At 34.1% G+C, this 15,393-nt stretch overlaps 1 protein-coding gene across 2 annotated transcripts in view; it reads right to left on the minus strand.

Annotated features, from left to right (window-relative positions):
• IKZF2 (IKAROS family zinc finger 2) overlaps positions 1-15,393 on the minus strand; it is a 140,842-nt gene that overhangs the window by 35,352 nt on the left and 90,097 nt on the right. Inside the window, exons 4-5 of one of the 2 annotated variants that reach the window (XM_080670092.1) lie at positions 10,064-10,252; positions 3,539-3,706 (exon numbers count right to left, since the gene is read on the minus strand). In XM_080670092.1, coding sequence (XP_080526218.1) covers positions 3,539-3,706; positions 10,064-10,252 — 357 coding nt within the window. Of the gene's footprint in view, positions 1-3,538; positions 3,707-9,985; positions 10,253-15,393 lie in introns of both variants that reach the window. The other variant, XM_080670091.1, reaches the window with a different exon arrangement.

Here is a 15,393-nt window from a genome sequence, read left to right on the forward strand (position 1 = left end):
CTCCTCTCTTTGTCATAATATAGTCCAAAGAAATCTTGTTCATCTTGACATCCCACAGAACATCAAGCTGGAACATTACATTCATGGTATTATACTGATTGGACTTGATGAGCAGGAAGTAGTAAATACCTAAGATACCTGAAGAAGATACATGCTGCTAGAGGGTAGGAGATAATCTCCATAAAAAGTTCAGAGACTTGTAGCCCTGGTGAAATGGAATGGGCCCAGTGGTCTGGACGTGTTGAAATTGATCCTCTATAGCAAATGACAAATTGCTGCATCTTGCATGTGTCATCATGAAGAAGGCACAAACGTGGTGCTCTCTTGGATTTTGGAGAAGTAAATTCCACATTGGATACGCTGCTCTGAGGCATGTACCAGGAATTCACGGGGCTGTAGGTGTTGAAAGAGGAACCGGAGCAGGAAAAGGATCTGCAGCATACCTCTGCTGTGATGAAAGCTGCCCTATACCTTTGGCTCCAAGCTCCAGCAATGCAATGATTTTTTGGAAATGGCTGTGGCTTTAAAACATCTCTGTCATTAGAAGTATGAGAGTACAGATCTTTTTTTTTAAAGTAAAGACATGCAATCTTGTATCAATAACTATTCTCATTTTAAGAACTCTTCCTATCTTAGTACTGGACTCTATTTAAGACTGAGAGTACTGGGCCACCAGACTCTAAATGACTAAGTGGCCCAAACTACACAAAATGAACTAGGTATTAGCTGACTCAATATAACATTGAATCAGAGGTACATAAGAGCATTTCATTGTTAAGTGAAACTGGGACCATGCAGGTTTGGGAAGCCAGGTGTATTTCATGAGCAATAACTCAAGTGTTCCTGATACCTGCTACTACTGCTTCACAATCTCTCCTCAAGCCACATGTATGACTTCATGGGGTGTCTTTAGTGCCAAGTAAAAATGGAGGATGATGCTGTGAATCTAGTTCATGAGAGGATTGCATGGTATTTGGTATGAGTTGTGACCACTGTGTTACAGGCCCACTAAGGGGGGCTAGCCCTGAAATACCATAGTGACAGGATATTCCCCTCGCAGAATTTCAGACTGTGCACTTTGCATGGAAGGAGATACATCTGAGGTAATGATACATGGTATGGTCACGGACTTGGAAGAACAAGACTGGAAAATTGGTGATAGAAGGTCTGGGGGAGAGTTGTGTGAATAAACCTCTCAGAATTGGTACGAAGTGTGATGACATGTCCTATGTGAATTCTCTCTAGAAGGTATCCACTGTGGAGATGGCTCTTAGTAATCTGGACAAGAGTATCTGATGGGTGACCCAAACCAATCAGACAATCTATTTTGTGAATATTGGTCAGATTCTTTACCTAGCTACTCTTGTGCCTGTACAAAGTGGCAGGACCACCAGTGTTATGAACTTCTAGAAATAAGGTTTGGGTCACCCATCAGATAATGAAACCTGTCCATCCCAGGTGCTACAAAGAGGGTAAGGGGAAGATAGAATTGGTACTGGAAGAATACTATGATGAGCAACTTGAACTTTCTGACCATTTAGAAACTTGGACTTTAGCAGTTTTGCTTCATGTTTCCTCTATTATGAAAAGCATTGGTGAAGACTAATATTTTAGAGTCCAATTGGAAGATGACTGAATTGACAATACCCCTTGATGATGCAGTAATATCACTCCATTGAACTCTCTTTTATTAGCCAGGTTGATATATATTTATATAACTATCTGCAAAAAACATGCCTTGATATAGCAACACCAACATGATTGCAGTTAGTGAAACCGCAGTTTTGGTTTCTTTGGAACCTCAAAGTAGCAATATATTTATTTGTAAATATACAGTTTCACAGAAACAGCTTCAATTTATACACACAAACTTTACAATTACACAGAACCACGTACATAATGTTAAGGGTCTGGCCTGGCCAAAGCTAATGAGTGGCCTACTTCTGGAGTGACATCTTTCCCTCCCCTCACTTTATCACCCACCAACCAGGTGCATAACGAAGCTAAGTGCAGATGCCCAGCTCAGTCTAACACAAAAACCAAGATGTCTTGACTTGTGAGACACCGCCTACAGGGATAGAGCTGTTAAGAGAACAAACATGAAATCAAGGAAACAGGAATCGAGATGAATATCGAATGTCTTCCACATGTGTCCCCAAAACCTTCTGAGAATATAGCACATGCCAGGTAAAGAAACATGTGTACACTAAACCACAGTATTAAAAGCAACACAATTTTATAAAGAATAAAACAGGTGTTTAAAATTATTTTTGCCTCAATTTCATGCAATAGATATGTTCACAAAAAGCTATGTCTTATATAACCCTTGGTCAACTTAACCATACTTTAATAAGCCAGAATACATGGCTAGCTTAAGAAAATAACTCATGTCTTAAAAATATTTCCATAAAGGATACTTTATAATAAAAATACCACTTTAAGATATTGTTTTCATAGCATGACTTCAAAATAAAATATTAAGTGTCATAGTTGGAAATAAGTGAATTACTTTGAGTCAGGAGAAAACTAAAATATATAAAGTATGTTGTTTTAATGTTTGCATTAATTTAACTTTTCTATAACTGTTCCAACTTTGAGTTAATATCTAAATAGTTTTACATATTTCAGACTCATGTTAAAAAACTAGAAAAAGCCTGAAAACTTAACAGGAAAAAATGTAAAGAAAGATAATACAATCATTACTTCACAATCCATAGCACTCTCTAATACAATTTGTCAAAGTAGATGAAAACATCACTTCCATCTTATCTTTATATTAAAATTAAACTTTAATATGTCACTAGGAATAGAAGGAGCATCTAAAACCAACTTAAGAGTATATTAATTTTCACCTTTAACTTCTTGGTTATGGCAATTCATGCTAAAAATCAAATGAGACTCATTCAGATTTCTAAGCATTCCTTTTCTTTCCAGTACTACATTCTAGCATTTAAAAAAAATCATACTTCTTTAAGATTTTAATGATGATTTATGAAGTAAAGAAAAGCTCCAGAGAGCATCCAATGACTATAGTCTGAGAGATAAACAGGAGCTAAAAGAAAATAAAATATACTCTAATAGCCAATTTTCTAAAGAGCATAGTTTCAAGTTTAAAAAGAGCAATATTTGACTTCCCACTGAGGCCCCAGCCTGGGTGTTATAATCAGTCAAAAAAAAAAAAAAAATCACAGCTTTCATCTCTCTTATGATAACATCAGCATGTAACTATAATATTTCACATTATCCTGGATTAACCATAATTATTATGTTAATAATTAAAAAATTAAAAAATCATAGAAAACGTATGTAACAGCTGTTTTCTTACTCCGGCGATTTAAAATAAGAGACCAGTTAACAGTGCTCCTTTCAGCCCAGTCTATAAGAAGGGCAAGATTTATCAGTTATTAAATGCACACTAATAAAAATACTGTCTAGGTCATTCCTAGTGATAGGCCAAAGCTGTAAGTCCTTTGTATTATTTATGGCACTCTCCTGCAGTCTGTTTTAGCTTTCTTCTCAAAGAGCTGCTGACACTTACCAGAGTGGGTCCTGAGGTGTCCTGTGAGGGCGTCCCTTCTTCTACACGCATAGCTACAGAAAGGACATTTGAACGGCTTCTCTCCCGAGTGTAGCTTTATGTGTCTCAGAAGATTGCCCTTCTGAGTAAAAGAAGCTCCACACTGGTTACAGTGGAAGGGCCGTTCACCTGCGGGAAGGAACAGAGAAGAGAAAGGTCAGGCAGGTTATGTGCAAGTGACTAATTCGCCATATACTGTTAGCTAGAGCCAGTCCTCATGCAGAGAATATTCACCTCCCTTCTGAGCCCTCTAAACTCTTACCTCCCTAAAGTCTCAAACTTTAGGTCAAGTGTCCCCCTTCATATAACCTTTACATGATTTCTGTCATGGACTCAAAAGAATAACAGTCATGGGATTGACAACTGGTTGAACAACTAGGTGTCATCACTTTATTGATGTTACTGGTCATTTTACATATAATATTTCAGTTCTCATAATGACATAATCAGGCATTTTAAATTTACAAATGAAGAAACTGAAGTGCAAGTATCAAAGTATCTGCTGAGAGTCACAAAGCTAATAAGTACTCCAGCTGAAAACCGAATCTCGGTCAGTGTGACTATATCTTGCTCTCTTCACTATACCATGCTTTCTTTAAAAATCACCTCAATTTTGAGTTGAAAGCCATCTTTAGTCTAACTCTCTCATTTAGCTGATAATTTTCTTAACAGGGGACAAGAGAGTTGCAGTGAATGAACCAGGTTACGAAGCTCATTACCACAAAATCTCCAAATATAGCTCATGTCTCTCAATTCTCCTACTCACTAATAGTAAAAGTTTTGGCAAAACTTCCTTACATAATGAGAACAAGTCCAAGAAAATTATTCATTCAGACATTTCTTATTTATTCTCTTTTTATTGTGAAAATCACTTGTTTGATAGGAGTCTTTTATTCTATTACTGATATTGCTATAAGACCTTTTAAGCCATAATTATCAGTTCAGTCTGTTGCCATCAATTCTCTGTCATCAATGTCATCAAACATAAAGACATATAGTTGATGAAGTAAAATGGGCAAGTGGAGCAAACAAATATCAATAATGAAACCATGAAGAAAATATTATTTTAATACTATTATGTTAAGCTTGTCTATTTTTTAGAGATATATATGAAACATATACATTAATACATAAAAGTATAAATACATCATATTAAAGCTCAAAGTTTAGAATAAAATTAAAAAAATAATTCCCTTTTGGATAAACTGGGCCATTTCTGTGCTTGAAGTTAGATAATGATTACCATTTTAATAGTTTAAAAATTTTTTGAACTGAATCATCATGTTTCATAACTTTAACTGAAACACTCATAATAATAGGGAATAATAAAACATCAATATTTGGGGGTACCTTTAATATAATGCAAACAGTCATTCTTTTAATTTAAATAATCTAGAAAGCATAAAAAAATAAACTTGCCCTTTCTAGCAGCTGCCACTGAACATTATATCATAATGATATAAATGCTAAAGAAATTGAGAAATTGATAGATCTAGTGTATCTTGAATTCTATAGTACTTGCTCATTTTGAAATTTAATAAAATTCATACCAAAAATGTGTAATCTGTGGCTGTGTATAGCGGGGGTTAAGGTTTTTTCTTAAGAATTCTGGAGATCTTATGAGCTATGTTTACAAAATGTCCTATACTGCTGTATTAGGTTGAAAAAGTTAAAGTTGCCTTATATTTAATTTTAGTTACCTTTCTTATTCATTTGATAAAACTAACAAATTAAATCAACACTAAATACAGTTTAAAAGAGAAATACTTGACCTAAAACCTCTCATATGCAGTCTTACAAAATAGTCAACAATTTAAATCTAATTTGGTAATATTTATCTTACACACACATGCACACACTTGCACACACACATATAAACTTAACTTGATTCTTTGACTTTTTTTTCAATGGAATGGCATTCTACAACTTTTTAAAATCAGGGTTTTCTATTACCACCCCTACCATGGAACTCATAATAAAAAGGAAGAAGGAGGCACTTTCTTCATGAAATTAACTTTTCAGACAGTAGGAAAATAGCAAATTATTTTAAATCATAATTTTTACTCCAAATATTTCATTTTTACATTTGAAATCTGTCTATGTAGAATTTCCCAAGCAAGTAACAAATCAGTATGCAATAACTTTAAAATGAATTTAATTAGGGTGATGAACAAAAACATCAGAAATCATGTTTGCTTTTGGAAAACACTCCACTAGCATGTTAATAAAATTTTTCTTGAAGCCTCCTACAATTGAAGTATTTTAAAATCCTGATTTTAGAGAACTAAATTTATCATTTAATATCATGCTTATCTGAAAAAAAAATAAAAATAATACGGTAACTCTTTTCAAAACAATTTTTAAATTCATCTAATTGAGTCCATGGGTCTTATAGCAGGGTTATTTAGTTTTGTGTTTTTTTTTAAAGATTTTAAAATTTATTTTTAGAGTGAGAGGAAGGGAGAGGGAGAGAGAGAAATACTGATATGAGAGCAAAACATCCATTGGCTGCCTGCTGTACAACCCCTTCCAGGGATTTATTCTGCAACCCAGGCATGTACCCTGAGTGGGAATTGAACCAGAAACTTTTCGGTTCACGGGACAATGCCCAGCCAACTGAGCCACACCAGTTTTAAAGGAGTAGGAGAAACAAAAAGCGACCTAGGCATATTGGGAAATATTGCCATATTGCTGAGTGCATACGTCTTAGTGTGCAGGCATTTGCTATGCTCCCATAGCCATGAGAAGTGAAGAAAGAGGCATCATGAAAGTGAGTAGTCATGCTCCCATTTGGGATAAGAGGGAAGAGGCAATGTCAATAATGCACACTGATTTCAATCACAGGAACCTCTGAGGAATACAGATCCGTTTTACATGAATTATCTTGATTTTCTTCTTAATTATCAGATACTAATCATCCTGCATGTGGGTATAAAAGTCTAGATGAACAACTCTGGATCCATTCTGGGTCCATTCTCATTATGTTTTGTTTTTGTTTTTAATTTATTAATCTATTCAAGGACCATATTTAGTTATTCACTGGATGAAGTTATCTATTATTCTTATGGAATAGATTATATTTCAATATTTTATGTACTTTCATAAATATAATTCTAGTTCTCTGTTTAAATATTCAATTAAACTGCAAGTGTACATGCATCGATTTGCTTTAGAGCATCAGAGACAGAGGGTGTTCCTGTGTTGGATGGCACAATAACCCACGAATGTGAAAAATCAGCACCTGGAGACTGGGCCTCAGAGCAGGAGAAGGGCTCCACAAAGCTGCAATGCACAGAATACTGTGCGGAAAACTTGAAGCTACAAAGATGAGAGTACTTTCCCCCAAAGAGGGGCAAGATTAAGGATATTCTGTATTTACAATGTTTACACGAGTACATGTTTATGCATGAATTTATTTACTGCCCCTACTTCTTTTCTTCTCCCTGTATTCCCAATGAAGAGTGCCTGGTGTATCCGATGACAATATTACCTGATTACCTACTAAAGTAGCAATGCCAAAGAAATAACACTAACCCATTAATAAGATACTGGAATTGGCACTTTAGTAGAGCATGAAAGAGAAAGAAGTGAATTTGATCTGATACTCCATGTCATTTACTTAATTGGGTGGTTGTATATCTTTTTTCACTATCAATTTTATATTAGATATTTTATAAGCTAAAACACAGAAACATATGTTTCCCAAAAGCTGTATAAAGATTTAAGGCAGTACATGTTACACTAGCTCTAAATTATTGGTGAGAGGTGGACGTTCTAAAATGAATATAGTAGCTCATGGTATCAAGGAGAAAACCTTTGGTGAATAGCTAAATTTTGACTGTATTTTTTCAATCAAATTTAAATAAAAGACATTCAAGTAGACATTCTATTCTAGTACTAAAATGGAATAGAAAATGTCATGACCCACTCAGATGCATAAACCAGGTCAGCAGAAATACAAACAAAAATTGCTATTTAAAAAATATATCATAATTTCAAGGTCAAGAATGTGGCAATTATCCCAGGCTCCTCCATGAGTGACTGTTACTTTAACGAAATCTTCCATATCTCAGGAAAGTGTAAGAAGGTTTACAGTACTCTGATAAACATTCATTAACAGTAAAAGTTCATACAATTGCAGAGTACTTTAAATGGTTTATTTAGTCCATTCTCCTTGCCTTTACTAGCTGAGTGAATCTCCTATTTCTAGGACTTTTGGAAATCTATATAACTATTTAGAAACATTTTCCATGTCAATTAGAAGATTTCAGAATCAAAAATAACTCAACTCTACTACAGTAGTAAATACCAAATGGACAGATAGGTATGTAATTATTACTGTTAAACCCAACAATCCTCATGAAAATCACTGCAGAAGTGAAACATTGATTAACCTACATTTTCAAGAGAGCATACTCTGTGAATTTTCTTAACTCAGACCATGAAAGATTTATTAAAATTTTACAAAAATTGATTTTAGTATCCTTTTTAGCCTTAAAATGAACACTATAGGCCAGTGGTCGGCAAACTCATTAGTCAACAGAGCCAAATATCAACAGTACAATGATTGAAATTTCTTTTGAGAGCCAAATTTTTTAAACATGCCACTTCTTCAAAATAGACTCGCTCAGGCCATGGTATTTTGTGGAAGAGTCACACTCAAGGGGCCAAAGAGCCACATGTGGCTTGCGAGCCACAGTTTGCCGACCACTGCTATAGGCAATTTAATTGAAAAGTCCTTAGATGGGGTTTTGTTTTGTTTCCATGTTGCTAAGAAATTTGAATGAGTGTCATGTTCTTCAATATGATCAATCTGAGATAATGAATACATTATAACTTTGTGCAACTCGTCTTTTAGAACTGCAGTTAGAATTATTTCATGAGCATAGAAGGTAAGTAGACCCATTATTTTATAGTCTTTCCCCTTTTTTATCTTATCAAATATGGTATCCAAGCTTGATCTTTTAACTTTTCCAGGAGATTTTTTTTTAAATTAAAGGGAAAAAAAAACATGTGCAATAGTAATATAAATATTACTATAAAATTTTAAATATAAATATTTAAAAATATAATGCTATTTGAAGGGAAATTCAGAACAAAACATAAATTAAAAATGTTACTGCCTGTATGTTTGGAATAATCTTAAGTCCTTATAAAGTTGATGATAATAACCTAACACTGATTTTATCATATTAACTTCTCACTATAATTAAAAAAAATCAGACATATTATAGTAGTACTTCATCATAAAATGTAGGTATATTGACATACCAAGCATTGTATATTTGAACAAAACCACTCTGGGCATCATGAAACCTTGGCTCTGGCCTTATAATGCCCTTAACTACATGAGGGATAATGGGTAAGTCACAACTGCTTTGGGCTTCAGTTTCTTCCTGTGTAAATGAGAGGTTTAGACTAAAAACTTCAATGTACCTTGTATCTATCATGTTTTAAGCACCTACAAGTCATTTACAAATCAACATTTTAAATCAATTTCTTTATTATATTTATCTCTCTTCTAGAAGACTGTCATATTTAAAATTCTGATTGTATTAGTTATTGGTATTTTGCTAAATAACACTAGTTTGCATTACCTTTAAATAAAATTTTATGTGAATTGGCAACTTTCTTAAGAGTCAATTATCTGCCACAATCATATATATTTTGCCAAAGGATTTGAAGAGATTTCAATAAGGCCTTTTCATTTGGCTGGTGTTTCACAATACTCAAATCTCTAAAAGTATATATTAAATTAACCTAATGTCTTTTTCCTCATCCTATTTCACAATTACAGATTCCTACCTCCACACCCACCACCCTTTACTATACCCCACCCTACATATTTCCTTGTAGGATTTATGGTAAAAAAAAATAACATGAAGTTGGTAAAATCCTCAAACTGGGGAAAATAAATATCTGCCTACTACCGAGACCCATGGTATGCAAAGATTGATTGGAAATTGTATTCCAAAAAATTAACTAGATAAGGTGAAAATGATCTACCCTTATATAAATGCATGAGTACCATTTTAGAGTATCAACTCTTTGCTAGCAAACTGTATTACCTGCCCATGGGTATGGTAAAAATGTATAGAAATACAAAAAGATTAAGTTACACAATGAAATTCTCCTCTACCTTTTGAACCCTTATCATATTATTGCTATATTAAGAACTGTGGAAACTGAATCCCAAACTTCTTTTCTGATATGCTATTCAGATTTGAAGGCTGGAAGTCAAGACCCAGGCTACTCTCTGCTGCTTTTCAGCAATCCAATACTAGCAGAATTCTGAAAAGGTAGTTTCACCATTGCCACCCCTGAATAAAAAGGAAAGAGAATAGATGTCAGGTAATATCAACATCAGATGTCACAGGCAGTCATCAGGTTATTCTTTCAGCTGCTTACCAGTGTGACTCCTTTTATGTACCATAAGCACATTGGGCCCAATGCAAACCATGCCACAGACGTCACATTTCAGTTTACCATTCGGAAGCCGGATTCCTCCCTCGCCTTGAAGCTCCTGGACTTTCCTGTTGTCTGCCACCTCGCTGCTCTCAATTAGGGGTTCTTCTAGGCTGCTACCCTCATCATGGCCCCTGATCTCGTCTTCGCGGCTCAGGGGTTTCCTGTCACACTCTTCATCACTCTGCATTTCTAGCTTTACTGAATTTGCTGTAATTTAAAAAGAAGCAAGAAGATATTTTAGATGCATGCGATGTGCCGTCACCTACATCTCTCTCCTACCTACTGCCATTCTATGACCATGGTTGGAAATGCTGTGTTAAGTAGAATACAATCCATCACCAATGCGATGTTAGCACACACTGCACTCTATGATATTTTCATAAAGCTTTGGCATGAAAGTGAAGATGGCTCAGAAAAGCTCTGAGTCCAGAATGACACTTTATTTCTGCACACATTTCTTTCTCTTTTTTAAAAAAATTAAATGTATTGGGATGACATTGGTTAATAAGATTATATGGGTTTCAAGTATATCATTCTGATACATCATCTGTACATTGCATTTTGTGCCCACCACCGGAAGTCAAACCTTCTTCCGTCACCATATATTTGACCCCGTTACCCTTTACTACCCCCCATTCCTCTTCCCTCTTAGAACCACCATACTATTGTTTGTGTCTGTAAGTTTTCATTTGTTTGTTTTTCTTGTTTGTTCATTTGTTGCTTTCAGTTTTATATTCCACATATGAATGAAATAAGTTTTATACTTTTTAAAAAATATATTTTATTGATTTTTTACAGAGAGGAAGGGGGAGAGATAGAGAGTTAGAAACATCGATGAGAGAGAAACATCGATCAGCTGCCTCCTGAACACCCCCTACTGGGGATGTGCCCACAACCAAGATACATGCCCTTGATCAGAATTGAACCTGGGACCTTTCAGTCCACAGGCCGACACTCTATCCTCTGAGCCAAACCGGTAAGGGCAGTTTTATACTTTTAAAGCAAGTTTCTAAATAATTCTGATATTGGCTGTTGAGTAGGTCATTAAGGCTCCTGAGACTGAGGTAGGATAATGGAAAAGATTAGATACTGTTTAATCCACTGAGCCATACCTCTTCTTAATTTAACAATCATTACACACACATACACACGTATGCGCAAATACACACACTTCATAGTATGTGTTTCATATCAGAGTACTTGTGAACTGAGCAAGAGAAACAACTCAGGATATTAATCCAGCAAATGTCTTAGACATATGAAGGCACACTGTCAAGGCAAATACCCTATTTTCAGACTAAACACATACATTCAGTAAAGACCTGTATAAATGTGGTGTAGAGTACACAGACCTCACATGCTCGTAAGCTACTCTGCTTTTATTTCCTATATGAAAAAATTTCTCCATGGAACACATTAGCCTGCAAATCAAAGTATTTCAACTTGAAAATGTGCACACTGAAAAGCAATGAATGACAGAAATGGCATCGCCTGCATGTACACACTTGTGACTGTTAAGAAATGCAATGCCTTCTGTTTGCTGGTTTTGGATCATCCCACAGAAAAGTTGGAATTTTGTTGAAATGGCCCTCATTCTGGAATGCTAACAGATTCATTTCACAGAGCAGAGGCAAGTTTTAAATAAATACCAGTTATTTATCTAGTAATCTTGAAAATTTCTTAAGAAATCATATCCAAGTTACTGAGCAAAACAAATTATTTGGTATTACTTGAATAGAGGAAATCTTTTCACAAAAAGGAAGTTCTCTGCACTGCAATTGTTTTCTCAGAGAAACCACACATTCTGTGATTTGTCATTAGTATTGATGATGGGTAGTGCTATCAAATCTCCTCCCCTGTTCTCTACTCAGGACTCCCCTGCCAACTAGAGGAGGACTGGCACACCCAGGAGATCACTGGATTTAATCAGGAGAATGTGGCCCCAGCACTGGCTTTGACATTTACTGCAGTGTAATCTTGAATTAATTATTTAACCTTTGAATCTTATGTCTTACATTTGCAAAGAGGAGATAAATTCAGAATACAGAATAAAGTTTGAATAGACTGGGTGAGCTAATCAGACTCTGGGTCCTGTAACCTGGATTTGAACATTAGCAATGGCACTTAGTACAAGGAGTGACAACTTCTGCAAATCACTTAGTTCTCTTCGTCCTCTTTTAAACTGGGATGATAGTGGTACTCACTTCCTAGTACTGATGTGAGCACTCAATGAGTAAATATAAAAATGGACTTGGCTGTTGTTTTTCTCTGGACAGTGTTCTATTCCACGAGGTTTTGTGCAGATTAATTAACGTATAGGATGTAAAATTACACTGAGGTCTACAAGGGATATACAGCCTTTCTTGCCCCATCTCTGATAGAATATCTACTATGCTGACTTTTACCCTATTTACAAATTAGTACTGCTTTACCGATTTTTCAGAAGAGTAGGGACAATATTTTATCCATCTTAATATCCCCAACAAAATCAAGAAAGTTGTGGCATATAGGAGGTATTTCAGGCAGTATTCAGTTAGATGTTTTACTTAATTGAATTAAAAATTTCATTCTTTAAAATTGTTTTATATGTTTATAGAAACCATGAACATAAAAAGAAAATGTAAACATAAAAAATGAAGTCCTTTTTTAGCCATCCCTTAGTTCCTTAGTCTCAAATGCAACCATTATCCTCATTTTCTAATTCAGTATTATGTGTACATATGTGAATATATAGTCTCTCTTGTAAAAATTAGACTGTATAATTCACGCCATTTTAACTTTGCTTTTTTCATTTAACAGTATCTGTTTAATATTTCCTATATTAGTACTCAGAAACCTACATTATTCTTTTTCAATACCTGCATATATTCCAGTTACAAATGCAATTTATTCATCTACGTTCTATCAATAGAAATGTAAGATTATTGCTTATTAATTACTATTATAGATATTATTATATAATACCTCAAAGAACTAGCAATCTGATAAATAACCACTGGCATTTTTACTCTAGTAGTTATTCTGCATTTTTTTTATTATGAGTTGTGCATCTTTTCCTATGTTTAAATTTTGGTGTCATTATTTTTAGAACTATTAAAGTTCTTTGCCCATTTTTCTAGGTTGTCAGCCTTATCTCACTGTATTTAAATGCTATACAGTATATACTAAGGAACTTAGTTCTGTTTGATACATCTTGAAAATATTTTGGTTCATCTTTTTACTAAAGGGTATATTTTAGCATATATGCTAATTGTAAATTTTGAATTTTTAGGGTTTCAATTATGGCTTCTGGATTCTATATCTTGCTTTAATAGTTTTTTACATACTCCAATAAATTCTTCTATGATAACTTTTTCTGATTAGTGTAAAACATTATTTGGTTACCATTTGTAATCCCATATTTCACTCATAATTGTCATTTAAAGAAAAAACAGAAGAAAGAAAACAAATGAAAAGTATGAGTTTATATAGACTTACTTCATATATCAACCTATGAGCAAACTTCCCATACATTCATTTTGAGTGTTATACTAAAGATTACAAATGTCATAGAATTGCCATCATTTATATTTCTGAACTAGTCAATATCTGATAAGATGTATTTAATGAGTATAACGTCTATCAGCATTCCAGTTCAGGAACTGAAGAAATGTATATCTTAAAGAATAGCTTTTGAGTCTAAAACTATGGGCCTCTTAAATTTCAAAACAACATTACCAATGCTGAGAAGTACAAAGACTTAGAAGCTCTTGTTTTGAATGACTCTCACGTCAAACTATTTCAATTTCACAGTTTCTTCAGCAGCCATAGTGGGCTTTCACACGCAAAGGCTTCACAATAATCATAGTTTTGAGATACATAATGCTGAATGGGTAAAGTTACACTCGACTTGCCTTTAATTCACTATTATGGTATTAAATAAAGAGATAACAAAATAAGGGTATTAAAACAGGCAAACAGATATAGATCACTGTAAAAAATGAGGTAAGGGTGTAGAAACCAAATGGTGAAAAAATGTTATTTTGTGAAGCTGTTAAAAACAAATTATTTTAATTCAGTCTACTTTTGTTGTCGTTGTTAATCCTCACCTGAGGATATTTCTCCATTGATTTTTAGAAAGAGTGGAAGAGAGAGGGAAAGACAGAGAGAAACATATATGTGAAAGAGACACATCGATTGGTTGCCTCCTGCAGGAGCCCCAACCAGGGCCCAGACTGGGGAGGAGCCTGTAACCAAGGCATGTGCCCTTGACCAGAATCGAACCCTGGACCCTTCGGTCCGCAGGCTGACGCTTTATCCACTGAGCCAAACCAGCCAGGGCTAATTCAGTCTACATTTTAATGAAAATTGTCTTTACCATTATTATACTTGGAAAATTTTAAAAAATAATTTAAAATCCAAATGTATACCATTTAAAAATAAAATGAAAAATAAAATATATAATGTTGCATACAGTCATAGACCTCACACTCGTAGAAGCCATCTACCTCAACCAATAAGAAACAAAGACCCAAACTGAATTTGCTTAATGAATATCAGCTAGCTTGGTGATTTTTAAAGCCCCTGCTGCTCATGTAATACTTTGCTTGATTATGAAGGTTTAAGACAAAAAGCTGAAGATTAAATTAAATAAGGAACCCATATTAACAGGATAGTATATACTCAGCTAAAGGTCATAACACAGTTCATGAATAAGAAGAGTACAGGAAATATTTCAATAACATATATAATTTGGTTACATAATAAATTTATTGACCTGAACAGTACTTAAAAGTAAAACGGTTTTTCCTTAGAAATTGGGCATTTACTCCTTTTACTCTACACCTTCACCAAGTTATCCATCCATGTGATACAGCAAAGATTTTGCAATGTCTGTCAAATGATGTCATCAAATAATGAAAGTCTTAACTTCTAAGATTTGGGAGGAAAAGATAATTTTTATATGCATAATAAAATATAGTCAATTAATTCTAAGTGATCAAATTGAAGGAATAAATTCTAGCCTAATCCTTAGCATTTGGTTTTCATAGATAACCTTATCATTTCTAAATGTCAAGTTTTAGAAATATCATAGTAACCAGATCCTAAAATATCATTAAAATATTTTTAATACCTAAATTAAACTTTCTACAATTTGAAATTTTATTTTTAGTATGACTTGATTCTATTAACCCATAAACAGACTATTCAAATTTCCTAGCCAAGAGAATGATACAAAAGTATTATGATTTGTTTGCTCTATTGAAAAGGATGCAATATTGACTGATCTTATAGAATATAAGAAAGGCTTTCTAGATTATGATAAATTTTGTGATTTATTTCTGTGTAGTTTCCAAATGTTTTTTAAT

This window comes from Plecotus auritus (genome assembly GCF_963455305.1).
Source record: "Plecotus auritus genome assembly, chromosome: 5".
NCBI classification, from domain to species: domain Eukaryota; kingdom Metazoa; phylum Chordata; class Mammalia; order Chiroptera; family Vespertilionidae; genus Plecotus; species Plecotus auritus.